This window comes from Bombina bombina, chromosome 4 (assembly GCF_027579735.1).
Source record: "Bombina bombina isolate aBomBom1 chromosome 4, aBomBom1.pri, whole genome shotgun sequence".
NCBI classification, from domain to species: Eukaryota; Metazoa; Chordata; class Amphibia; order Anura; family Bombinatoridae; genus Bombina; species Bombina bombina.
This window is the reverse complement of record NC_069502.1, coordinates 1,152,912,118-1,152,938,968: the sequence shown is the minus strand read 5'-3', so window position 1 is coordinate 1,152,938,968 and position 26,851 is coordinate 1,152,912,118. Positions and strand designations below refer to the sequence as shown.

At 37.5% G+C, this 26,851-nt stretch overlaps 1 protein-coding gene across 2 annotated transcripts in view; it reads right to left on the bottom strand.

The window, feature by feature from the left end:
- The window catches only part of LOC128658096 (calpain-2 catalytic subunit), a 237,715-nt gene extending 212,620 nt beyond the window's left edge, over nt 1-25,095 (bottom strand). For both annotated transcript variants that reach the window (XM_053712589.1, XM_053712590.1), the window contains exon 1: nt 24,578-25,095. In XM_053712589.1, coding sequence (XP_053568564.1) covers nt 24,578-24,814 — 237 coding nt within the window. In that variant the 5' untranslated portion in view covers nt 24,815-25,095. The remainder of the gene's footprint in view (nt 1-24,577) is intronic.
- Nucleotides 25,096-26,851: the final 1,756 nt, after the last annotated feature.

Below are 26,851 nucleotides of genomic sequence, written 5' to 3'. Positions count from 1 at the left end.
AGCAGGGGTACTATTTATGCCTATAGGGCTACTTGCTGCAAAAAGGTTGAGAGACACTGGTGTGCACTATGGGCAGAATCATGTGAGCACGAGTTGAGCATTTGCAGGCAAATGTTAGTTACTCTGAGTCTAATCAAAATTAAAGGGACAGTCTAGGCCAAAATAAACTTTCATGATTCAGATAGAGCATGTAATTTTAAACAATTTTCCAATTTACTTTTATCACCAATTTTGTTTTGTTCTCTTGGTATTCTTAGTTGAAAGCTTAACCTAGGAGGTTCATATGCTAATTTCTTAGACCTTGAAGCCCACCTCTTTCATATTACATTTTAACACTTTTTCACCACTAGAGGGTGTTAGTTCACGTATTTCATATAGATAACACTGTGCTCTTTCACGAGAAGTTATCTGGGAGCAGGCACCAATTGGCTAGACTGCAAAAAAAAAGGGGCAGTTTGCAGAGGCTTAGATACAAGATAATCACAGAGGTTAAAAGTATATTAATATAACTATTGGTTATGCAAAACTGGGGAATGGGTAATAAAGGGATTATCTATCTTTTAAAACAATAAAAATTCTGGTGTAGACTGTCCCTTTAAACTTTCATGATTCAGATAGGGCATGGAATTTTAAACAACTTTTCAATTTACTTTTATCATCAAATTTGCTTTGTTCTCTTGGTATTCTTTCTTGAAATTTGCACATTGGAAAGCCCTTGAAGGCCGCCTCTTATCTCAGTGCATTTTGACAGCTTTTTACAGACAGCGCTAGTTCATGTGTGCCATATAGATAACATCATGCTCACCCCCGTGGAGTTATTTATGAGTCAGCACTGATTGGCTAAAATGCAATTCTGGCAAAAGAACTGAGATAGAGGGCAGTATGCAGAGGCTTAGATACAAGGTAAGTACAGAGGTAAAAAGTGTATTAATATAACTGTGTTGGTTATGCAAAACTGGGGAATGGTTAATAAAAGGTATTATCTATCTTTTTAAACAATACAAATTCTGGGAGTAGACTGTCCCTTTAATTACTATTACTAGTTGTTACTATATAAACATTGCAAATAAAGCTGGGTTATTACAGGTTTAGAGATACAGTTGTTAAAAACATAATTTATGCTTACCTGATAAATTTCTTTCTTCTGTAGTGTGATCAGTCCACGGGTCATCATTACTTCTGGGATATTAACTGCTCCCCTACAGGAAGTGCAAGAGGATTCACCCAGCAGAGCTGCTATATAGCTCCTCCCCTCTACGTCACCTCCAGTCATTCGACCAAGGACTAACGAGAAAGGAGAAGCCAAGGGTGTAGTGGTGACTGGAGTATAATTTAAAAAATATTTACCTGCCTTAAAAAACAGGGCGGGCCGTGGACTGATCACACTACAGAAGAAAGAAATTTATCAGGTAAGCATAAATTATGTTTTCTTCTGTTAAGTGTGATCAGTCCACGGGTCATCATTACTTCTGGGATACCAATACCAAAGCAAAAGTACACGGATGACGGGAGGGATAGGCAGGCTCTTTATACAGAAGGAACCACTGCCTGAAGAACCTTTCTCCCAAAAATAGCCTCCGAAGAAGCAAAAGTGTCAAATTTGTAAAATTTGGAAAAAGTATGAAGCGAAGACCAAGTTGCAGCCTTGCAAATCTGTTCAACAGAGGCCTCATTCTTAAAGGCCCAAGTGGAAGCCACAGCTCTAGTGGAATGAGCTGTAATTCTTTCAGGAGGCTGCTGTCCAGCAGTCTCATAAGCTAAACGAATTATGCTACGAAGCCAAAAAGAGAGAGAGGTAGCAGAAGCTTTTTGACCTCTCCTCTGACCAGAGTAAACGACAAACAGGGAAGACGTTTGTCGAAAATCTTTAGTTGCCTGTAAATAAAATTTAAGGGCACGAACTACATCCAGATTGTGCAAAAGACGTTCCTTCCTCGAAGAAGGATTTGGGCACAAGGATGGAACAACAATCTCCTGATTGATATTCCTGTTAGTGACTACCTTAGGTAAGAACCCAGGTTTAGTACGCAGAACTACCTTATCCGAGTGAAAAATCAAATAAGGAGAATCACAATGTAAGGCTGATAACTCAGAGACTCTTCGAGCCGAGGAAATAGCCATTAAAAATAGAACTTTCCAAGATAACAACTTTATATCAATGGAATGAAGGGGTTCAAACGGAACGCCCTGTAAAACGTTAAGAACAAGGTTTAAACTCCATGGTGGAGCCACAGCTTTAAACACAGGTTTAATCCTGGCCAAAGCCTGACAAAAGGCCTGAACGTCTGGAACTTCTGACAGACGCTTGTGTAACAGAATGGACAGAGCTGAGATCTGTCCCTTTAAGGAACTAGCGGATAACCCCTTTTCTAAACCTTCTTGTAGAAAAGACAATATCCTAGGAATCCTAACCTTACTCCAAGAGTAACCTTTGGATTCGCACCAATATAGGTATTTACGCCATATTTTATGGTAAATCTTTCTGGTAACAGGCTTCCTAGCCTGTATTAAGGTATCAATAACTGACTCCGAAAAACCACGCTTTGATAAGATCAAGCGTTCAATTTCCAAGCAGTCAGCTTCAGAGAAGTTAGATTTTGATGTTTGAAAGGACCCTGAATCAGAAGGTCCTGTTTCAGAGGTAACGACCAAGGTGGACAGAATGACATGTCCACCAGATCTGCATACCAAGTCCTGCGTGGCCATGCAGGCGCTATTAGAATCACTGATGCTTTCTCCTGTTTGATTCTGGCAATCAATCGAGGAAGCATCGGGAAAGGTGGAAACACATAAGCCATCCTGAAGGTCCATGGTGCTGTCAAGGCATCTATCAGGACCGCTCCCGGATCCCTGGATCTGGACCCGTAGCGCGGAAGCTTGGCGTTCTGTCGAGACGCCATGAGATCTATCTCTGGTTTGCCCCAACGTCGAAGTATTTGGGCAAAGACCTCTGGATGAAGTTCCCACTCCCCCGGATGAAAAGTCTGACGACTTAAGAAATCCGCCTCCCAGTTCTCCACTCCCGGGATGTGGATTGCAGACAGGTGGCAAGAGTGAGACTCTGCCCAGCGAATTATCTTCGATACTTCCATCATTGCTAGGGAGCTTCTTGTCCCTCCCTGATGGTTGATATAAGCTACAGTCGTGATGTTGTCCGACTGGAACCTGATGAACCCCCGAGTTGTTAACTGGGGCCAAGCCAGAAGAGCATTGAGGACTGCTCTCAATTCCAGAATGTTTATTGGAAGGAGACTCTCCTCCTGATTCCATAGTCCCTGAGCCTTCAGAGAATTCCAGACAGCGCCCCAACCTAGTAGGCTGGCGTCTGTTGTTACAATTGACCAGTCTGGCCTGATGAATGGCATTCCCCTGGACAGATGTGGCCGATAAAGCCACCATAGAAGAGAATTTCTGGTCTCTTGATTCAGATTTAGAGTGGGGGACAAATCTGAGTAATCCCCATTCCACTGACTTAGCATGCACAGTTGCAGTGGTCTGAGATGTAGGCGTGCAAAAGGAACTATGTCCATTGCTGCTACCATTAGTCCGATTACCTCCATGCATTGAGCTACTGACGGGTGTTGAATGGAATGAAGGACACGGCATGCATTTTTGTTAACCTGTCCTCTGTCAGGTAAATCTTCATTTCTACAGAATCTATCAGAGTCCCCAGGAAGGGAACTCTTGTGAGTGGAAAGAGAGAACTTTTCTCTTCGTTCACTTTCCATCCATGCGACCTTAGAAATGCCAGTACTATCTCTGTATGAGATTTGGCAGTTTGAAAGCTTGAAGCTTGTATCAGTATGTCGTCTAAGTACGGAGCTACTGAAATTCCTCGCGGTCTTAGTACCGCCAGAAGAGTGCCCAGAACCTTTGTGAAGATTCTTGGAGCCGTAGCCAGTCCGAATGGAAGAGCTACAAACTGGTAATGCCTGTCTAAAAAGGCAAACCTTAGATACCGGTAATGACTTCTGTGAATCGGTATGTGAAGGTAAGCATCCTTTAAATCCACTGTGGTCATGTACTGACCCTCTTGGATCATGGGCAAAATTGTTCGAATAGTTTCCATCTTGAACGATGGAACTCTTAGGAATTTGTTTAGGATCTTTAAATCCAAGATTGGCCTGAAGGTTCCCTCTTTCTTGGGAACTACAAACAGATTTGAGTAAAACCCTTGTCCTTGTTCCAACCGCGGAACTGGATGGATCACTCCCATTAATAAAAGATCTTGTACGCAGCGTAGAAACGCTTCCTTCTTTGTTAGGTTTGTTGACAACCTTGACAGATGAAATCTCCCTCTTGGGGGAGAGGATTTGAAGTCCAGAAGGTATCCCTGAGATATGATCTCTAACGCCCAGGGATCCTGAACATCTCTTGCCCAAGCCTGGGCGAAGAGGGAAAGTCTGCCCCCCACTAGATCCGGTCCCGGATCGGGGGCCCTCAATTCATGCTGTCTTAGGGGCAGCAGCAGGTTTTCTGGCCTGTTTGCCCCTGTTCCAGGACTGGTTAGGTTTCCAGCCTTGTCTGTAGCGAGCAACAGCTCCTTCCTGTTTTGGTGCAGAGGAAGTTGATGCTGCTCCTGCTTTGAAATTACGAAAGGAACGAAAATTGGACTGTCTAGCCTTGGCTTTGGCCTTGTCCTGAGGCAGGGCATGACCTTTACCTCCTGTAATGTCAGCAATAATCTCTTTCAAGCCGGGCCCGAATAAGGTCTGCCCTTTGAAAGGAATATTAAGCAATTTAGATTTAGACGTAACATCAGCTGACCAGGATTTCAGCCACAGAGCTCTGCGTGCCTGAATGGCGAATCCTGAATTTTTAGCCGCAAGTTTAGTTAAATGTACTACGGCATCTGAAATAAATGAATTAGCTAACTTAAGGAATTTAAGTTTGTGTGTGATGTCATCTAGTGTGGATGATTGAAGTGTCTCTTCCAGAGACTCAAACCAAAATGCTGCTGCAGCCGTGACAGGCGCAATACATGCAAGAGGTTGCAATATAAACCCTTGTTGAACAAACATTTTCTTAAGGTAACCCTCTAATTTTTTATCCATTGGATCTGAAAAAGCACAGCTATCCTCCACTGGGATAGTGGTACGCTTAGCTAAAGTAGAAACTGCTCCCTCCACCTTAGGGACCATTTGCCATAAGTCCCGTGTGGCGGCGTCTATTGGAAACATCTTTCTGAATATAGGAGGGGGTGAGAAAGGCACACCGGGTCTATCCCACTCCTTAGTAACAATGTCAGTAAGTCTCTTAGGTATAGGAAAAACGTCAGTACTCGTCGGTACCGCAAAATATTTATCCAACCTACACATTTTCTCTGGGATTGCAACTGTGTTACAATCATTCAGAGCCTCTAATACCTCCCCTAGTAACCACGGAGGTTCTCAAGCTTAAATTTAAAATTTGAAATGTCTGAGTCCAGTTTATTTGGATCAGAACCGTCACCCACAGAATGAAGCTCTCCGTCTTCACGTTCTGCAAACTGTGACGCAGTATCAGACATGGCCCTTGCATTATCAGCGCACTCTGTTCTCACCCCAGAGTGATCACGTTTACCTCTTAGTTCTGGTAGTTTAGCCAAAACTTCAGTCATAACAGTAGCCATATCTTGTAATGTGATTTGTAATGGCCGCCCAGATGTACTCGGCGCTACAATATCACGCACCTCCTGAGCGGGAGATGCAGGTACTGACACGTGAGGCGAGTTAGTCGGCATAACTCTCCCCTCGTTGTTTGGTGAAATATGTTCAATTTGTACAGATTGACTGTTTTTTAAAGTAGCATCAATACATTTAGTACATAAATTTCTATTGGGCTCCACTTTGGCATTAACACATATAGCACAGAGATATTCCTCTGAATCAGACATGTTTAACACACTAGCAAATAAACAGCAACTTGGAAATACTTTTCAAAGTAATTTACAAATAATATGAAAACGAACTGTGCCTTTAAGAAGCACAGAAAAAAATTATAACAGTTAAAATAATTAAGTTATAGCATCAATCTTTGTCAGAATATACAGTTTTAGCAAAGGATTGTTCCCCTCAGCAATGATAACTAACCCAGGCAACAGAAAAAAAATACACAAATAAACGTTTTTTTTTTTTTTTTTTTTTTTTTTTTTTTTATCACAGTCAATACAATCAGCACAGCTCTGCTGTAATGATACTTCCCTCAAAAAAGGCTTTGGAGATCCCTGAACTCTGTAGAGATGAACCGGATCATGCAGGAAGAAAATGAACCTCTGACTGAGTTTTTTTGATGCATAGTAAAAGTGCCAAAAACGGCCCCTCCCCCACACACATAACAGTGAGAGGGATCAGTGAACTGCTCTAATTTAAATCAAAACTATTGCCAAGTGGAAAAATAGTGCCCAAAACATTTTTTCACCCAGTACCTCAGAGAAAAAAACGTTTTTACATGCCAGCAAAAAAACGTTTTACCTCAATAATTAATTGTCATTTAAAACCTATTGCAAGTCCCTGCAAATTAGGTTAAGTCTATGTATACAGTCTAAAAACCAGAGAAGTACCATTCCCCAGAAAACTGAAGTGTAAAATATACATACATGACAGCCTGATATCAGCTACATCTACTGCATTCAAGGCTGAGTTTACATTATAACGGTATGGCAGGATTTTCTCATCAATTCCATGTCAGAAAATAATAAACTGCTACATACCTCTTTGCAGATTAATCTGCCTGCTGTCCCCTGATCTGAAGTTTACCTCTCCTCAGATGGCCGAGAAACAGCAATATGATCTTAACTACTCCGGCTAAAATCATAGAAAAAACTCAGGTAGATTCTTCTTCAAATTCTACCAGAGAAGGAATAACACACTCCGGTGCTATTATAAAATAACAAACTTTTGATTGAAGATATAAAAACTAAATATATCACCATAGTCCTCTCACACATCCTATCTAGTCGTTGGGTGCAAGAGAATGACTGGAGGTGACGTAGAGGGGAGGAGCTATATAGCAGCTCTGCTGGGTGAATCCTCTTGCACTTCCTGTAGGGGAGCAGTTAATATCCCAGAAGTAATGATGACCCGTGGACTGATCACACTTAACAGAAGAAACAAGTATTTCAAATATGTGAGTTTTGCACAACTTCACATATAGTAACAGAAAACACAAAATGTACACAACGTACCAGTTTTGTTTTCAAATTATCCAGGATTGTCAAATCTGAAGACTTGGGGTGCTTTTAAATGGTCTTCCTCTCTGTTTCCCCTTATAGAATATATACAATATTATTTTATTTATGCAAACATACCTGCAAACAACCTATGCACAAGGGCGTAACTACAGGGATCTTATAGGTCTCATTTGAGATGGGGCTCAAACCTCTAGGGGGCCCATCTGGCCCTGCAATCACTATGGCTATCACTACATGGGGAAATTGAGGGGCCCAGGTTTCAATATGGTGGCAGGATTCCGATGATGGCAGTCTATACAGATAAAACTGACACCATATTTGTACAGGAAGGATGTGCAAGTGACTGACAAACCAAGAAGGATGACTCACAGTCATAGAGGCAGCTTCTCTTAGCCTATGTGACTGATGGTTCAGCTTCTGCAAACAGCCAGAAATGATAAGGTTCAAATAGGGGAGCCCTCAACAGCTCCACAGGTCTTGCTTAGGGGTACAGTGTGATCTAGTTACGCCTATGCAGTTATTATAAAACTAGGATATTAGTTAAAGGGACAGTTCACCCAAAAATGTTCTCCCCTTTAAATTATTCCCAATGATCATTTTAACCTGCTAGAGTGTATTAAATTGGTTACAAGTAGCTCCTTTACTCCTATTTCAGCATTTGAAATAGCTGATTTAGCCTGTGGTATCGCCACCTATACTGAACAAATTAATACTGGAGTATAGGCTATTGAATAGCCTAAGTATACACAGCCAGCAGAAGAGATTACACTCTCAGTGGGATGCATGATAGTTAAGTAATAAAATGATCATTTTCCATTGTTCTCTTTATGTATTGAGCTTTGGTATTCTAGCCAAATAAAAGATAAGGAAGCAAATCTGTTTACACAAACTTAGAACATAATGAGATCTGATATCACCTTTAAGATCAACCCATTGTAATAGGCCGTGGTTTCAAAGCACAAAGTCAGCTACTTCATATACACAAATAAGCATGAAAATGGAATTTCTCAAATATTTTTTACTCTGCAGTTGGTATAACAAGTAATTTAAAATACATTAATGGAAAAACAATTTTACAGTGTACTGTCCCTTTAAAGGCTCTGCTTGGTCAGTAACCCCAGTACAAAAAATCATTTGAAAACTCAAACGCAGTTACTGGGATTTCTAACAATGACCTTGAATACCTGCAATCTTGCAGAATGTTATGAGAAGCACTTAGTTTTATTTTAAAAAAAACGGAAAAAACAACAACCATGCTCTGACTAAATAGGGTATTTTTATTTTACCCTGGAATGTCCCTTTAAAGGGAAATTAAATCCAATTTTTTATTTCAAAATTCAGACTAAGCACATCATTTCAAACAACTTTTCAATTTACTTCTATTATCAAATTAGCTTCATTGTCTTAGTATCCTTTGTTGAAGGAGAAGCAATGCATTACTGGGGGCTAGCTGAAGACATCAGGTGAGTGAACTAATGACAAGAGGCATATATGCACAGCCACTAATCAACAGCTCCCATTAACGCATTGCTGCTCCTGAGCCTACCTCAGTATGCTTTTCAACAAAGGATACCATATGAACAAAGCAAATTAAAGAGAAGTAAAATGGAAAGCTCTTTATAAGTGCAGGCTCTATTTCAATCATGAAAGAATTCACATTTGGCTTTCATGTCCCTTCAGATGCCAGGTGTCAAATGGATCATGTTATATTCTTATCATGCCCTGACATTTCCTTTTCCCTCAATGTCACAGTGGAGAAGAATAACATATTGTTTTGATGAGAAACAACCAGGGATTCCTTGCACGCAAAATAATTAATGAGTTTGAAAATACACAGATCTCTGTAAAACTATTGTATACAACTTGTGTGTGACAGTCACATGAACGCTCGGTCTGCCTTGCCCCACCTTCCCTACAAATCAAAGAGATACTATTGGTGGGCACAGAAAACAAACTGACATAACCCTGGAGTTATGGTTAGGGAATGGTGTTAAAGGGATAGGAACGTCAAAATTAAACTAGCAGGATTCAGATAGAGCGTGTCATTTTAAGACACTTTTAAATTCACTTCGTTCTCTTGGTCCATTTGTTGACATATCCTACACTAGTGGGAGCTAACTGGTGATTGGTGCCTGCACACATTTGTCTTGTGATTGGCTGAATAGATGTGTTCAGCTAGCTCTCAGTAGTGCATTGCTGCTCCTTCAGCAAAGGATAAGATGAGAATGAAGCAAATTCGATAATAGAAGTAAATTGGAAAGTTGTTTAAAATTGTATGTTCTGAATCATGAAAGAAAAATGTTGGGTTTCATGTCCCTTTAAGGATAGGTATTATTATGGTTAGGATTATAACATATTCGTGGTGCTTGCTAGGTTTCCATAGCGAGATCATGTTTGAAATTTATTGAGCCTCACACCACTTATTTCCTGGATTTTATGAGTGGTTGTTTCTTCCAATAACACATATAGTCACAGAGTGCACTAATACATAATATCTCACAGATCAAACGCAAACTGCAAGCAAAGTGAAAGAACAATAATTACAACCAGAACCCTTTAGAAACACGACTATTAAACGGGTTATGTAAATGTCTGTAGTTGTAAAATAGTCACATCTGTTTTATTAGAATAAAGCACTTTCACTGGACAGAACAAGAGGCGTCTCAAAAACCTCAAAATGTACAGCTTCTTGTTATTTTAGAGCTCACACGGTGGTCTTTTTCTTTTTTTCTTTTATTTCTTTTCAAAGTTTAAAAAAAACAAAAAAACTTTTATTTTGTGCACGTTAGAGCAGAACGTTTTGTAGAGGGAGTTTATTTTTCATTTGTTTAGCACTGAAATTAATGGTTGCAAGATATATGTAGCTACATTGATTAGAATGAAACTGATCTTGCGACTCGCGGCTGTGACGAGGGGAGCTTACTAATCTTTACAAATTACACATTTTTTAGATTGCAATGTTTTGGTGAGATTTTTCAGGAATTAATTTTACTGAATCTAGTTCAATGTCACTTAGGATACAGAATGTTATTCCCAGATAAACAGAAGTATGTTTTTTGGGGTATTTTGGGGATTCACTGTCCTTATGGGTGGGGTGCGATACTGAAGGAAAATTATTTTCTGTGAAAGACTGGGCAAAGAGAGCCTACTCCTTGGGTGGGTACTACTAGGGCAATGCAATATGGAAGAAAAAAAATCCCTATATTTTGGTGAAATATTGCAATTGCATTATAATTAAAATATTTGTTAAACATACATTTTGCATTAAAAATGCATTTAACTATTCAGAACAGCAGCTTGTTCTATTTGCAATTGGCACTGCAGACTGAATAGGCCAAAGAAAAGAGCCCCGGCAGTCCACCATCTTCTATGACTGTGCACACCTCAGGACTGAAGCAACAAACCATGAGGCAAGTAAAATGGCGGCAGTAGCATTATGTGCTGTGACAATGGTGTGACGCTTTCTGGTCTGCCGCCCTGGAAGAGTGTTCAGAGCTACTGCTGGGCTGGACTGGAGCGTATATGTGACTGACATGATATATGTTAAGGAAGCCATTTCTGACAGTTTTTTTTTTGTTTGATAAACAAACATTGGAGCCTCATGCAATTTAGATATTGCATAGAATTATAACTCGATTATTTGTATCATGTGATTAATTGCCCAGCCATTAGGATGGGCTATTGAGCACCATATGTCACCAGTTGAGCACGTTTCTGTTTTTTAGAAGACTTTATGTGTTAGGAATCAGCAGCACTAATATACAAATGGTATTATGCACAGTACTATAAATAAATATAAGCAGACAAGAAATCTAATTCTATATTTGTTTTCACTATAAAGGCACTAAATAAATGATTACTGTACCCCCAACTGTCCTGATTTTCACGGGACAGTCCCGATTTTAGGGGTCTGTCCCGGGTTGCTTGCCATATGTCCCGCATTGCCCCATGCATTTTTCTTTAATTCTATTGGGCCCATACTCAGAAGCAGCTGGCTTTGCTCTCACAGGGTTAGATACCTGTTAGATTCCCTGTGGAAAAGGAATGGTGTGTGGGTTAAGCAGGAGTAAGAAGGCTGTATACACTCTGACCACAGGTAATGGTGTCCTCTCTAACCTACATCTGGTAGTGATGATGTCTAACCCCTGGTGATAATACTAGCATGCCTTCAGTTTTATACAATGAGCAGTGCTAACACAAGGGTAACGAACAGTTGCAGCCTCAGACTGCCAGCTAATGTGCTTGCCAACCCCAGGACTGCATACAATGAATTACAGATACTCATATACTATGTAGTGTGTGTGTCTATCTGTATATATATGTGTGGTGTGTATCCTGCATATATTAAAATTTAAATTAACTGGTTAAAAAAAAAAAAAAAAAAAAGTTAAAAAACTAGACATATATTTAGGTTGTATTCTTATGTTTTTTAAGGAACAGTCTAATGCACAATTTATGAGCTTTAATTTGCATGATTTGCAGATTTAATACTGAACCTAGCTAGTTTTGCCCTAGTACCTCCCACTATCCCACCAATAAATGCCCAAAACACACACAGATTGGACCACTAGCTATACTCTACCTCTTAACCACTAAACTCCATCCCAGATTAACCAGGCTCTGCCCTGTACTTTTAAGGCTCAGGTAAAAGTAGATAATAACAAATAAATATAGAAATAAAGGGTTTGTTAAATAAGTAATCATTTAAAAACACTTATCAGCTTTAGCTGAATAATTATTTAGTATTATTATTAGCACAGCAGGCAAGCTGTTTAGAGAATGGTGCAGACCCTGCTCTGGTGAGTTTACGTGTAGCCAATCTAGACCCAATTTACCAGTAATCCCAGAGATTACATTATGACATCAGGTTTGTGCTCAGGGACATAATTAAATAGGCCCTATGTAACTGTACAGTTCTAAATTAACATTTCCTGGTTGTTGGAATTTGTCAAACTCAAGTTTAAAGGATTCAGATAGAGAATAACATTTAAAAAAATCCAATTTAGTTCTATAAACAGATTTGCTTTGATCTTTTGGTATCCTTTGTTAAAAAGGAGATATGTAGGCTCAATAACATGCATGTGTGTAGAGCACTAACAAGCAGCAGTTTTGCAAGAATACTTTTAGCAATGTCTACTACCATGTAGTGCAACAGAAAGCTGCATGCAACATACCTAGGTATGCTCTTCAAAGAATACCATGAGAATGAAGAAAATTTTATAACAGAAATAAATTGGAAACTTTTGAAAAAAAAATGTATGCTTTGTCTGAATAAAGAAACAAAAATGTAATAGAAAAGTATAAAACCGATGGGCCAACCTTTGTATATGAAGAACCAGATCAGAATTTCGTTTCCTTGCGTTGATAGAGAACAAATTTAAAGGGACACTGAACCCAAATTTATTATTTCGTGCTTCAGATAGAGCAGAAAATTGAAGCAACTTTCTATTTTACTGCTATTATCAATTTTTCTTCGTTCTCTTGCTATCTTTATTTGAAAAAGAAGGCATCAACGCTAAGGAGCCAGTCAATTTTGGTTCAAACCCTGGACAGCACTTGTTTATCGGTGGGTGAATTATCCACCAATCAGCAAGAACAACCCAGGTTGTTCACCAAACATAGGCTGGCATCTAAACGTACATTCTTGCTTTTTAAATAAAGATACCAAGAGAACGAATAAAATGTGATAATAGGAGAAAATTAGAAAGTTGCTTAAAATTGCATGCTCTAACAGAATCACGAAAGAAAAAAAAATTGGGTTCAGTGTCCCTTTAAGGAATCTTATAGTTTAAAGGGACACTGAACCCAAATTTTTTTCTTTCGTGATTCAGATAGAGCATGACATTTTAGGCAACTTTCTAATTTACTCCTATTATCAATAGTTCTTCATTCTCTTGGTATCTTTATTTGAAATGCAAGAATGTAAGTTTAGATGCCGGCCCATTTTTGGTGAACAACCTGGGTTGTTCTTGCTGATTGGTGGATAAATTCATCCACCAATAAAAAAGCTCTGCCCAGAGTTCTGCACACAAAAAAAAAGCTTAGATGCCTTCTTTTTCAAAAGACGATAGCAAGAGAACGAAGAAAAAATTGATAATAGGAGTAAATTAGAAAGTTGCTTAGAATTGCATGTGCTATCTGAATCACAAAAGAAAAAAATTCGGTTCAGTGTCCCTTTAAATAGAAAATGCTATATGAATAAACATCAAAACTTGCAATTATTTAGAGATATTCATATATTATACACACATATATGCATCTACAACATCTACGCAGAAAGGAAGGAATAAGACCATAAGTCATTGTGTTTGCAAAAGGGAGATGGAGAGTATCAAGGGAAAGTAGCCAGATAAGATCACCTGAAAACCACAATAAGAACCTCTTACCTTGCAACCCAGAGACAGAACTTTTTTTCACTTTCTGCGATGAGATTTTTTTTAGTACAATTTTTTTCTGCAGGTCATTTTTAAATAAAATAAAATTGTAAATTTGTCAGTTACACTAAAGAACCAGATCAATTGCAATGTGTTGGTTAACTGGAGAATAAAGCAATATTTAAAGTTGTATAATCTAGTGCAGTAGTTGAAAATTGCATTGCAAATTAGCTGCAGACAAAAAAGTAATTGTAAAATGTCTCTTAAATTAATTTGTTTCCTTTTCTCTTAGTCTAACATAGAAATGTAGTAATAAAAAAGGTGCGTTGCTCATACGAACAGCTTACATTCAGAGAAAAACAGCTTTGCAGACTGTGAAATGCTAGGGAACGAGCTTGCAAAAATCTCAAAGCCAGACAACAATCATTGTTGTCTTCAAACAGCACTTTGCTCTGGATGCACTGTGTTAAGGAAAACTTATACAATGCAGCCAGAGAACAGCTCTGTTTAAAAAGAACAGCCTAATGTGGAGCAGCACTGAAAAGTTAAAGTGTTAACAGTTCCTGTTCTTTCTGCAGACATGCTGCATTTTCTGCGATGACATCTCAGATCACTCTATGTTCTGCCTTGGGGCCTTGCCATGGAAAAAAAATAAAAAGGTTGTGCATATTGAATATGTTCAAGTAAGAAGAACAAATGGACTTTCACAGAGGACATAAACAGAGTTAAAAAAAAGGATTTTCCATAAATAAAACACAGGTCATTTCCATGTCACCTTATTTTTATCAGATACATATTGACTTTAGGCTAACTCTGAGTGGGTTATACTACTTAGCATGCTAATGTATTTCTCAATAAATGGCAGCTGCTGATAAAGCACTTAAGAAAAGTTATTAGATGCTTCCATTTACCTTACGCAATCTGTCTGGGATTATTGCTTTCTGTGATATAAGGTGCACTGTAATCATGATGATATATCATTTATTTTTACTTATTTTTTCTAAACAGGTTTTTGCACATTTCAATAGATCAGTAACTTCTAAAAAAAAAAATTCCCCAAAAACAAATTAACACTATAAAGATGCGTCAGTGCTGCAAGTTAGTATTTACTTTATATGAACTGATACTACACTTGATTTTAGTCAAAAGGCTAAGCGGTAATAATTAGTTTTCATGAAAAACAATTCTAAATTTCTTCAAAATAAAAATACTAAAAAGTCACACTAAATAATGATGGGATAGGGTCAGGGGGGCGTCCCTATGAAGCTACACACGCCCTCCAGACCGTGATCCCATCCAGGAAACTCCGTTGGCTTAAGGACAGCCAAACGGCTCAGATGTTCTATTCCGTCCTAACAGCACTAAAGCCCGGCGCAGTTAGGATGGAATAGAACGCCGCATTGGCGTTAAAAGGTTAAAGAGTAGATTGTATATAAGCACTTAAAGGGACACTAAACCCAATTTTTTTATTTCATGATTCAGATAGAGCATACAATTTTAATCAACTTTCTAATTTACTCCTATTTTCAGTTTTTCTTCGTTCTCTTGCAATCTTTATTTGTAAAAGCAGGAATCGAAGCTAAGGAGCTGTTCCATTTTTTGTTTGGGTTGTGCTTGCTGATTGGTGGTTAAATGTAGCTACCAATCAGCAAGCGCTATCCAGGGTGCTGAACCAAACATGGGCCGGCTCCTATGCTTTACATTTCTGCTTTTCAAATTAAGATACCAAGAGAACAAAGACAAATTGATAATAGGAGTAAATTTGAAATTTGCTTAAAATGGCATGCTCTATCTGAATCATACAATAAATAAATTGGGTTTAGTGTCCCTTTAATAGCTCTAAGGCAGTGATGGCTAAACTTGGCACCCCTGAAGTTTCAGAACTACAATTCCCATGATGCTCAACTAGACTGCAGAAAGCCTAAGCATCAAGGGAAATGTAGTTCTGAAACATCTGGAATGCCAAGGTTACCCATCACTGCTCCAATTTAAAGGCTCAATACAAAAAAATCCACTGGATAGCAAGAACTTTCTTCTTTAGCAGTAATTTATTTTGTATATTATAGCAATAAAATATAAAATCATTAAAAATAAAAGTCATTCAGTGTTCAGTACAGTTTTTGCTGAGACAGTCACTTTAACAGGGACGGTATCCAGGGATCAGCATCCTTAGCTCTCCAGATGTTTTGGAACTACATTTCCCATGATGCTAAGACATTCTTTAGGCTATCTTAGCATTGTAGGAAGTGTAGTTCCAAAACATCAGGAGAGCCAAGATTGCTGATCCCTGACGGTATCTTGCTACTAAATTTCAATTGTACCGTATAGCAACGGTTACAAATGTAGCAGATGACGTTCCTAGTGTTGTGTGCAAACCTCAGTGAATCCCCTCCTTGTGATGTAGCTATAGGAGATATTGATAATTAATGTCTTGTATACCTGTTTATCCCCCCAAAAAATATATCATCATTTGCAAACTGAGCAAGACAAGGGTCCATTATTTGAATCCCTACAATCTTTCACAATTTTAAAAAGGGACATTAAACACTAAATACATTTTAATGCACTCCCTCTGATTATGGCTACCGCCATTTTGGAACCTAGGTTTTACTGGATGTATCTGAAGGAGAGTTGCTGCACATGGGCAAACAAGTCAGCTCTGGAATGAAGTGGAAGCTGGATTTCAACATAGACACTAATGACTAGAGGGAGGAGGCAAACAATCTCAATAGAAAGCTTATAAAATGCATTTAAAGGGACATTAAGCCCAAGATTTTTCTTTTATGATACAGATAGAAAATACAATTTTAAACAACATTCCAATTTACTTCTATTATCTAATTTGCTTCATTCTTTAGATATCCTTTGTTGAAGAAATAGCAATGCACATGGGTGAGCCAATCACATGAGGCATATATGTGCAGCCACCAATCAGCAGCTACTGAGCCTATCTAGATATCCTTTTCAGCAAAGGATATCAAGAGAATAAAGCAAATTAAATAATAGAAGTAAATTAGAAAATTGCATGATCTTTCTAAATCATTAAAGATAAAATGTGGGTTTCATGTCCCTTTAATGTTTAATGTCCAATGCCCAAAATAATCAAATTTTTCTAGAGTTTTAATTTGTCTACAATATCCAAATCCTGTGAGCAGCAATTTTCATTAGACTCCATGATGAATGACTCCATAGGAAGACACAATAGAATTTGTTTCTCTGTTTCAAGAGAAAGGTGGGTAAAGCTTACAGCAGTTTATTCCACAAACTGTACAGTGTTAACTAACTTAAAGTATGAAAAATGTTTATGACTACCCTAATATTGAAGAAAAAAACAAAAACATTTATGAGGCACATAAAAATAAAGAAAACCAAATAGTAAAGCTGTAACTTGTATATTTCTATGTAACACAGGATTTAAAGTGAGATTTGTGCAGAGTTTTCTCTTGCTAACCACAGGGTTGTGCATGTGTATACATGCAGTTAGTCTTTGCAATGTTTGCAACAAAGTTATAAATACATTTTTTTACACTTAAGATTGGGCCTTTCTATTTTGTATTTTAATGCATTTAAATTTAGCCAGTAGCGATTTTACAAATTCCGATTATGTTTTGAAAGTTTATGTGTTACTTTAACAAATAAGGATTAGACTTTGTATATTTCTGTGTATCTTTTACAAATTACATTACATTTACATTGCATTTGTTTTATGTAACATAAAACAGACCGTTTCAGAAAGTGTGAGGGACAGGGGATTCCCCTGGGCTGAACAGGGGAGGTCCCAGTGTATGTCTGGGAGTTTCAGGTTCGCCCGTTTTCTTAGAGAATTGAGTGAGTTCAGCCACTGTGAAGTCTGCACTATAATTTCTCTCCAAGATGCAGAATCTTTGGTCCATAGAGTCCATAGAAATGAAGCTCTCTGGGATACAGAATCTCAAAGGGGAGACTGAAATGAAAGGGACATGAAACCCAGATTTTTTTTTCATGATTCAGATAGAGCATACAATTTTAAATAAGTTTCTGATTTACTTTCATTGTCAAATGTGCTTCATTCTCTTGGCTTCCTTTGTTGAAGGAGCAGCAAAGTACTACTGGGAGCTAGCTGAACACATTGTGTGAGCGAATGACAAGAGTCATATGTATAGTCAACAATCCGCAGCTAGCTCCCAGTAGTGCATTGCCGCTCTCCAAAAAAAACAAGCAAGTTAGATAACAGAAGTAAATTAGAGAGATAAAATTGCATGTTCTGATTCATGAAAGAAAAAAATTAAACAGGATACGGATATAAATTCTTAGTTTGCAGCAAATACAAATGTTTTCACTACAATTTAACTTGCATCTACTTCTAGTTTTTACTTTCTGGTACCACGTCAAGGTCTCTTCCAAAACCTGGGCCCCTAATAGAGCCATACAAATGCAAGCTCTCAATCAAACAAACTGGGAACAAGTCAGGGTTCACAGACTTATGTAATCACCCTAGACATATACAAAACACTGAAGAGGACTGCACTCTCAGACTGGACTGGGTACACATCCCATAACCCTGCAACATGCTCAGCCCTGGGTGCTTATAGCATTCTCAGGAAGCTGTGCTGTCTCCAGAGTCACAGGTAGTTAACCCCAGACAAGTCTGGGTGCAAGGCCCATAGGGAAAACTACAAAATAAATTAAAGGAACACTGAACCCAAATTTTTTCTTTCGTGATTCAGATAGAGCATGACATTTTAAGCAACTTTCTAATTTACACCTATTATCAAATTTTCTTTATTCTGTTGGTATCTTTATCTGAAATGCAAGAATGTAAGTTTAGATGCCGGCCCATTTTTGGTGAACAACCTGGGTTGCCCTTGCTGATTGGTGGATAAATTCATTCATCAATAAAAAAGTGATGTCCAGAGTACTGAACCAAAAAAAAAAAAAAAAAAAAAAGCTTAGATGCCTTCTTTTTCAAATAAAGATAGCAAGATAACGAAGAAACATTGATAATAGGAGTAAATTAGAAAGTTGCTTAAAATTACATGCTCTAGCTGAATCACGAAAGAAAAAAAATTTGGTTTCAGTGTCCCTTTAATACAACACACAGAGAAAGTCCAGCACTCGCTTACAAGCTCTCAGCTAAGATTAAAAGCTAAACTGGAAGTTAGTTACCGCATCTGGCCAAATGGGACAAACCCAGGTACCACGTCAAGGTCTCTTCCAAAACCTGAGTCCCTAATACAGCCATACAAATGCAAGCTCTCAATCAAACAAACTGGGATGGGAACAAGTCAGGGTTCACAGACTTATGTAATCACCATAGACATATACTAAACACAGAAGTCTGTGAACCCTGACTTGTTCCCAGTTTGTTTGATTGAGAGCTGGCATTTGTATGGCTGTATTAGGAAACCAGGTTTTGGAAGAGACCTTGACGTGGTACCTGGGCTTGTCCCATGTGGCCAGATGCGATAACTTACTCTTCCAGTTTAGCTTTTAATCTTAGCTGAGAGTGAGTGCTGGACTTTCTCTGTGTGTTGTATTAATTTATTTTGTAATTTTCCCTATGGCCTTGCACCCAGACTTGTCTGGGGTTAACTGCCTGTGACTCTGGGGACAGCACAGCTTCCTGAGAGTGCTATTAGCACCCAGGGCTGAGCATGTTGCAGGGTCATCTGATGTGTACCCAGTCCAGTCTGAAAGTGCAGTCCCCTTCCGTCTTTTTTTTATTATTATTTAAATAGGATTTTTTTTTAATAAAATGCTTTTTGAGAAAAAAATGTATCAAACCATAGTCTCTATTAAAAATACACTAAAATCAAAATGTTATTAATCCTGAAATATATATTAGTTTCAAATTATATAGTAAGATGCTGTATATTTATGACAAAAATAAAATTGTTTTTTGTTTTTTTTATTAAATTAATTCCATTAATCCATTCACAATGTTATGCTATCCCAGAGGTTTCTGCCGGATTATTTTGGGCACATTTTCTATCCTGAGGATATTATCACGTATTCTTGCTTTTGTAGTTCTCAAAACTCTGCATTTGTGTCTGCAGAAATAACATGCGCCTTCTTCACAGCAAAATGTTATCAAATAAACATACAGACTTGAGAAATAGACCTTAAAGGGACCTAATCACGAAAGAAAACTTTTGGGTTTCAGATATAATTTTCAGATTTCACATTTACTATTATCAAATTTGCTTCATTCTCTTGGTATCCTTTGTTGACTGGAGCGTAGCTGAACACATTGGGTGAGACAGTGACAAGCAGCTAGCTCACAGTAGTGCATTGCTTCTGAGCCTACCTATGTATGCTTTTCAACAATGGATACCAAAAGAACAAAGTAAATTACAAAAGATAAGTAAATGAGAAAATTGTTCAAATTTCTTTCTAAATCATGAAAGTTTAATTTTGACTTTACTGTCTTTTTAATGACATTGCTTCCCTGCAAATCTATGTACACAGATTCAACCCATACTAAGTTGCAAGAAGCTCACTGAATAGAAGATTGTTTGGAGTGGAATAGATCTGCACAAGGAGCTAAGTGTGAGGAAGGAGGGGCAAGCATTACAAATTAAATATAATGATATTGTTTTAGATAAATAAAACTATTTAAATTGTTATTATTAAGGTAATCATTTTTCTCCTTCCAATAAAGTACAGAATGAATGATTAACCTATTATGCTACAGATTGTTCACCTCCAAATAATTTCAATGATCTATCTACATTTATCTAATATCTACATATATCTACTAGAGAAGTAAAAAAAATTCCCGAATATTCGGTGGCTGCTCTATTAGTTTTTCTTTTAAACTAAACGAAAATTTAATTTTCTTTAAACGAGACCAAATTGCATGTGAGAACGCCTTCATGCCAGTCAGTTAAAAGTAAATGTTATTCATACAATATACATTTTAATTAAAGGGACACTGAACCCAAACGTTTTCTTTCATGATTCAGATAGAGCAGGCAATTTTAAGCAACTTTCTAATTTACTCCTATTATCAATTTTTCTTCATTCTCTTGGTATCTTTATTTGAAAAAGCAGGAATGTAAGCTGTACGAGTCAGCCCATCTTTGGTACAGCACTTGGGTAGCGCTTGCTGATTGGTTACTAAATGTAGCCACCAATCAGAAAGCGATACCCAGGATGTTGAAACAAAAATGGGCCGGCTCGTAAGCTTACATTCCTGCTTTTTAAAATAAAGATACCAAGAGAACAAAAAAAATGATACTTGGAGTAAATTAGAAAGTTGCTTAAAATTGCATGCTCTATCTGAATCATGAAAGAAGAAAATTGGGTTCAGTGTCCCTTTAAAGGTTTTGCTCTCTGCAGGAACTTGAAGGGATAGAAAGTAAACACTTTTACTAGAAGTATATTGCAGAAATGCTTCTATTTCAAATTGAAAAGCACTAATGCACGATTCAGTGTTTGACCTTCCTATCTTTTTATTCGGAAGCAGAATATCTGTAGCAGTGTAGTTTTCTTTCCCTGCAATGAAAAGGACTTTTGGTGCAAAAGAGAATGTTGAGTTTTATTCTGCTCCTTAGATTGTACAATATGTGAATAAAGTTTACTTATAAACTGACTGGAGTCTCAGCATTTTGCTGACATACTGTATGACTCCTCACCACTGAAATCAATCATAAAAATCTCTCATTAAAAAAAAGGTGTGTCCCATGTGTGAAATAGGAAGTTATCTGTTCTTACAGCTAGAACATAACAACCATATTAATACTATTAGCAGGCAGCAGCCAATAACTTGTAATCTGTTGTGTTATTAAAGGGGCAGAGTACTGTAAAGTTGTTTTCAATTACTTGTTATATCGACTGTAGAGTATAAAATGTATGGGAAGTTGTTCCTTTAGGTATGTTTTGTATATGCAATTAAAGAGACATCCACCAAAGGAATAAATCTGAGAGTGCAAAGCTACACGGTCCAAATATTTTCTAGAACAATCCAAGCACAGTAGCACTTTAAAATATAATGCTTTTATTAAAGAAGATACAAACAGACATTTTGGACCAACATGTTCTTATCATATATATGAAATAGCTGTCTCTGATAATCAAAACCACAAGCCAATTAAATGGGCTGAGCTTGTAGAGAGAGAGAGAGAGCAAACCTCATTAGCTTATCTCTTGATATTTACACAAAATCCTCTTTATCTTATCTCAGCATACACAGTGAGATTAATAATTAGGTGAGATGTTATAAGAAGTCTTGTCAGTACAGCGAGGTCCCTGAAAGAATTTTAAAAATGCAAATTTGGGATTGAGAGAGGTTTATCTTACTGTGCAGGGCTCTGGATCGAGACTCCTACATTACAAAATAAGGTCTAAAAAAATGTTTTCCTCATGCTGGCGCGTTTTTGATTATCGAGGCCCTTAAAGGGAACAATGAAAATGAAAATTGTAGTACCTCTCTGTTCAACTCCACACTTTTTTATAAGTTATAACCAATACTAACATACTGAAATTTTCAGTATAGGCGTGGATACAACTGGCAAAAACTATTCCAAATCAAGGTAAAGGAGCTATTTGTAAACAATTTCAAGGGCTCGACAAAGCCACTGGCACCATAAAATTGTTTACAGTCCCCAAACCACCCATAAGAATAGCTAACAGTTTCTGATTCCTAAATTTATGGGCTGGCTCTTGTGAGCAAATAAGTCAATTCCTGCTTTAAATGGACACTCAAGTCAAAATTAACCTTTCACGATTCAGATAGAACATGCAATTTTAAACAACTTTCCAATTTGCTTCCATTAACAAAATGTGCACAGTCTTTTTATATTTACACTTTTTCAGTCACTGGCTTCAACTTAGCTTGTGCAAGAATTCACAGAATATGCATTTGTGATTGGCTGATGGCTGTCACATGATGCAATGGGAGTGGAAATAGGCATATCTTTGAAATTTGTCTGAAAAAAAAAAAATCTACTACTCATTTGAAGTTCAGACTAAGCGCTATTGCATTGTCTTTTTATCAGGTATTTAATGGTTATGCAAATCTGCTGTATTTACTGGTCCTTTAATACACTCCAGAAGGTCAAATTGATTTGTGGGAACACGTTAAAGCAAAGTGAAAAAAAAATCACAGTACACTGTCCCTTTAAGTAAATTACAATATTTATCAAAGCAAAAGCAAATACAAATTTGTAGACATCCAACAAAAAAAGGGAGAACTGGGCGAGTGTAAATATAGGCAACATTTTTGTGGTTTTAAAATTATTTTTGTTGTTTGAGGTTTCATTGTAGTGCCCAATTGCTGATATATGATATGTACATGTATGTTGTATGTATCTATGTATTATGATGTACAATATTTTATATGGGATTTACACAGTTGCAACCACTAATTAATTTTTTTTCCCTGCAAACAGCAGTGCTATTCAATTACAGAAATCTTGTGTGAATTGGAACCACAAGGGCACAATTATATATTTTCTCAACTGCATGACTAACACTTCTGCAAAAGTTGCCAGAGGGTAGGGGAGTGTATCAGTAAATGCTTATTAATGCTGTATTCATAATAGTCTGCCAGTTGAACATGTGTTTGTGTGTGCATGTATATGTGACTAATATATATATATATATATATATATATGTGTATGCGCGTGTATGTATATATGCGTTTGTGTGTATGCGCATGTATGTGTTTATATATATATATATATATATATATATATATATATATGTGTGTGTGTGTGTTTGTGAGTGCGTGCGCATGTATTTGTGCATGTGTGTGCGTGTATTTGTGCATGTGTGTGCGTGTATTTGTGCATGTGTGTGCGTGTATTTGTGCGTGTGTGTGTGCGCATGTTGTATTTGTGCATGTATTTGTGCATGAGTGTGCGTGTATTTGTGTGTGCGTGTATTTGTGCATGTGTGTGCGTGTATTTGTGCATATGTGTGTGTGCATTTGTGCATGTGTGTGTGTGTGTGCATTTGTGCATGTGTGTGCGTGTATTTGTGCATATGTGTGTGTGCATTTGTGCATATGTGTGTGTGCATGTGTGTGTGTGCATGTGTGTGCGTGCATTTGTGTGCGTGCATTTGTGCATGTGTGTGCGTGCATTTGTGCATGTGTGTGCGTGCATTTGTGCATGTGTGTGCGTGCATTTGTGCATGTGTGTGCGTGCATTTGTGCATGTGTGTGCGTGTATTTGTGCATATGTGTGTGTGCATTTGTGCATATGTGTGTGTGCATGTGTGTGTGTGCATTTGTGCATGTGTGTGCGTGCATTTGTGCATGTGTGTGCGTGCATTTGTGCATGTGTGTGCGTGCATTTGTGCATGTGTGTGCGTGCATTTGTGCATGTGTGTGCATGTGTGTGTGTCCTGTAAAATCTTGGGCTTCTAAATCTTTATTGAAATTTATTTTGCACAAAGTAACATAGGAAATATAATTTATATTTATAGTTCAATATTGTAGTTTTTAATTCACTTTCACTCTGGTTGTAAAATAAAATATATGAAATAAACACAGGAAATGTTCTGCTTACAACTGAAGCCTGATAAATTTAAAGAGACAGTAGAGTCAAAATTAAAATTTTATGATTTGCATAGAGCATGCAATTTTAAACAACTTTCCAATTTACTTCTGTTATTAAATTTGCTTTGTTCTCTTGGTATCTTTTATTGAAGAGTAAACCTATGTAAGGTCATAACAGCTCAGGAGTGTGCACTTGCCTTTAGTACTCTATGGCATCAGTGTTTTGCAACAGTATGTGTAGCTTTGTTATACAGTGTTGCAAAACACTGCTTCCACAGCGTACCAAAGACACGTGGACACTCCTAAGCCTATCTAGTTTTACTCTTTAATAAAAGATACCAAGAGAACAAAGCAAATTGATAATAAAAGTAAATTAGAAAGTTGTTTTAAATTGCATGCTCTATCTGAATCATGAAAGTTTCATGTTGACTTTACTGTCCCTTTAAGTTGATGACATGACAGTGTGTAGTCCTGTTTATGAGGAGTGTGTATCCTCAGCATGTCACATCATTATAAAGCTCAGTACCACTGCTGTCTGCTCAGACTTACCGTGGGTCTCTTCCACACCACACCTTGAGTTTTGGAGGAGTTAGGTCCCAGCTCATTAAACCCCAGGCTGGAGTGGATGGCAGGGAAGTAGGTGTCTTTGAAGAGGGTCCCAGACTGGATGCACTCATTCCTCAAAGCCTCATAGTCCTGGTTGAGGTATTTCAGAGCCTTGTCATTGGTACCAAAGCCATTGGCCAGTTCCCTGTCTTTGGCTAATCTTGCAGCGGCTCCAATCATAGCTGCAGTGAATGCAGAGGTAGGACAGCCTGGGATGGGACCTTCAGTGAGGCTGACAGCAGACCGCGATAAGAGTCCTCAGATCCCTATAGCAGCACGGACTGCTGTCACACACCGGGGCTGCACAAATATCAGGTATAATAAATCAGCTGTCGGTGCAGAGATGGGGAATACAGGGAGCAGCTGCAGAAACAAAACAGACGGGGAACAGCAGCAGCTACACCCTCCCCAGCAGCAGCAGCAGCCTGAGACTCCTCCTCACAGGAGAGACATCAGGGTGTGACCTCCTGCTCACTCGGTTACATTTTACCCACTGATGCAGTAAACTTGTTAGGTGGGTTTATTTGTGTCTAGCAGTAGACCCATTGTGCTGGAGGCTATGGTAAATCTATATATATCTTTGTGCTGAATGTTAGTCTAAAATACACGCCATGCACAAGAGCAAACATTTTATATATAAAAATAAATTCAGCTTATTTATTTTTATTTTCATATTAACATGAAATGACTGTGCAATTCTGGTGTAGAACTGGATAATTAAATATTTATGACAACAACTGTTAATTAAATGCATTCCTTATTATCTTTCTACATGTTTTGTTTTCTTTCAAAAAAATTGCAAACAATCTCAGAAGTAAACAATAGCACTGCAAGTAATGACCTACTCATGTAGTCCTAACCAGCAGTTTAAAGGACCAGTCAACACATTAGATTTGCATAATCAACAAATGCAAGATAACAAGACAATTCAATAGCACTTAGTCTGAACTTCAAATGAGTAGTAGATTTTTTTATAAGAAATTTCAGTTATGTATATTTCCACTCCCCTTGTACCATGTGATAGCAATCAGCCAATCACAAATGCATATACGTATAGTCTGTGAATTCTTGCACATGCTCAGTAGGATTTGGTGACTCAAAAATTGTAAATATAAAAGACTGCACATTTTTTTTAATGGAAGTAAATTTGAAAGTTGTTTAAAATTACATGCTGTATCTGAATAATGAAAATTTAATTTAACCTGAGTGTCCCTTTAAAGGGATGTTCTAGCCAATATTGGAATCAACATGGATGCATTTCAGTTTTGAATAGAATATGTTTTGTAATATAAATGTATTGGCAAAAATGCTTCTAATAAAAGCTAAAGTTGTTTCAAAAAAAGTATTTAAATATGCACCTTGCACCAGCATTTTAAACACAGCACTTGTTCAGAGAGCATAAGATGACTGTACCATCTGGTAATGACTTAATTTGTTAATTACTGACATGATAGAAGCCCCACTGACACTCTGAGCAGCTGCTGTATTTAAACAGCTAGTGCACTGAGAATATCTAACTATGCTTCACATGCACATGCAGAGACAAATGACATTAAAACAGTGCTAACTGTTACTAGAAGCATTTTTGCCAATACATGTGTATTGCAAATACGTTTCTACTCAAATATGTAATTCATCTATGTGCATTTAAATTTTGACCAGAATGTCCCTTTAACCCCTTAAAGGGACACTAAACACAATTTTTTCTTTCATGATTCAGATAAAGCAGTGATTATAAGAAACTTTCTAATTTACTCCTATTATCAATTTTTCTTTGTTTTCTTGCTATCTTTATTTAAAAAGCAGGAATGTGATATATAAGAGCCGGCCTATTTTTGGTTGAGAATCTGGGTTATGCTTGCTTATTGGTAGGTAAATGTCAGCCTCCAATAAGCAAGCGCTATCCATGCTGACCCTAAAATGGGCTGGCTGCTAAGATTTACATTCCTGACCAGGGCTATTTTTAAATTTCTGCAGTGTTTGTGTTTAGCTGTAATTTTCCTCTTACTCATTTACTGTACCCACACATATTATATACCATTTTTCTCACCATTAAATGGACTTTTTAAAGATACTATTAGTTTCATCATATCTTATAATTTACTATAAAAAAATTATAAAATATGATAAAAAAACACACTTTTTCTAACTTTGACCCCCAAAATCTGTTACACATCTACGAGCAACAAAAAACAGCAATGCTAAATTGTTTCTAAA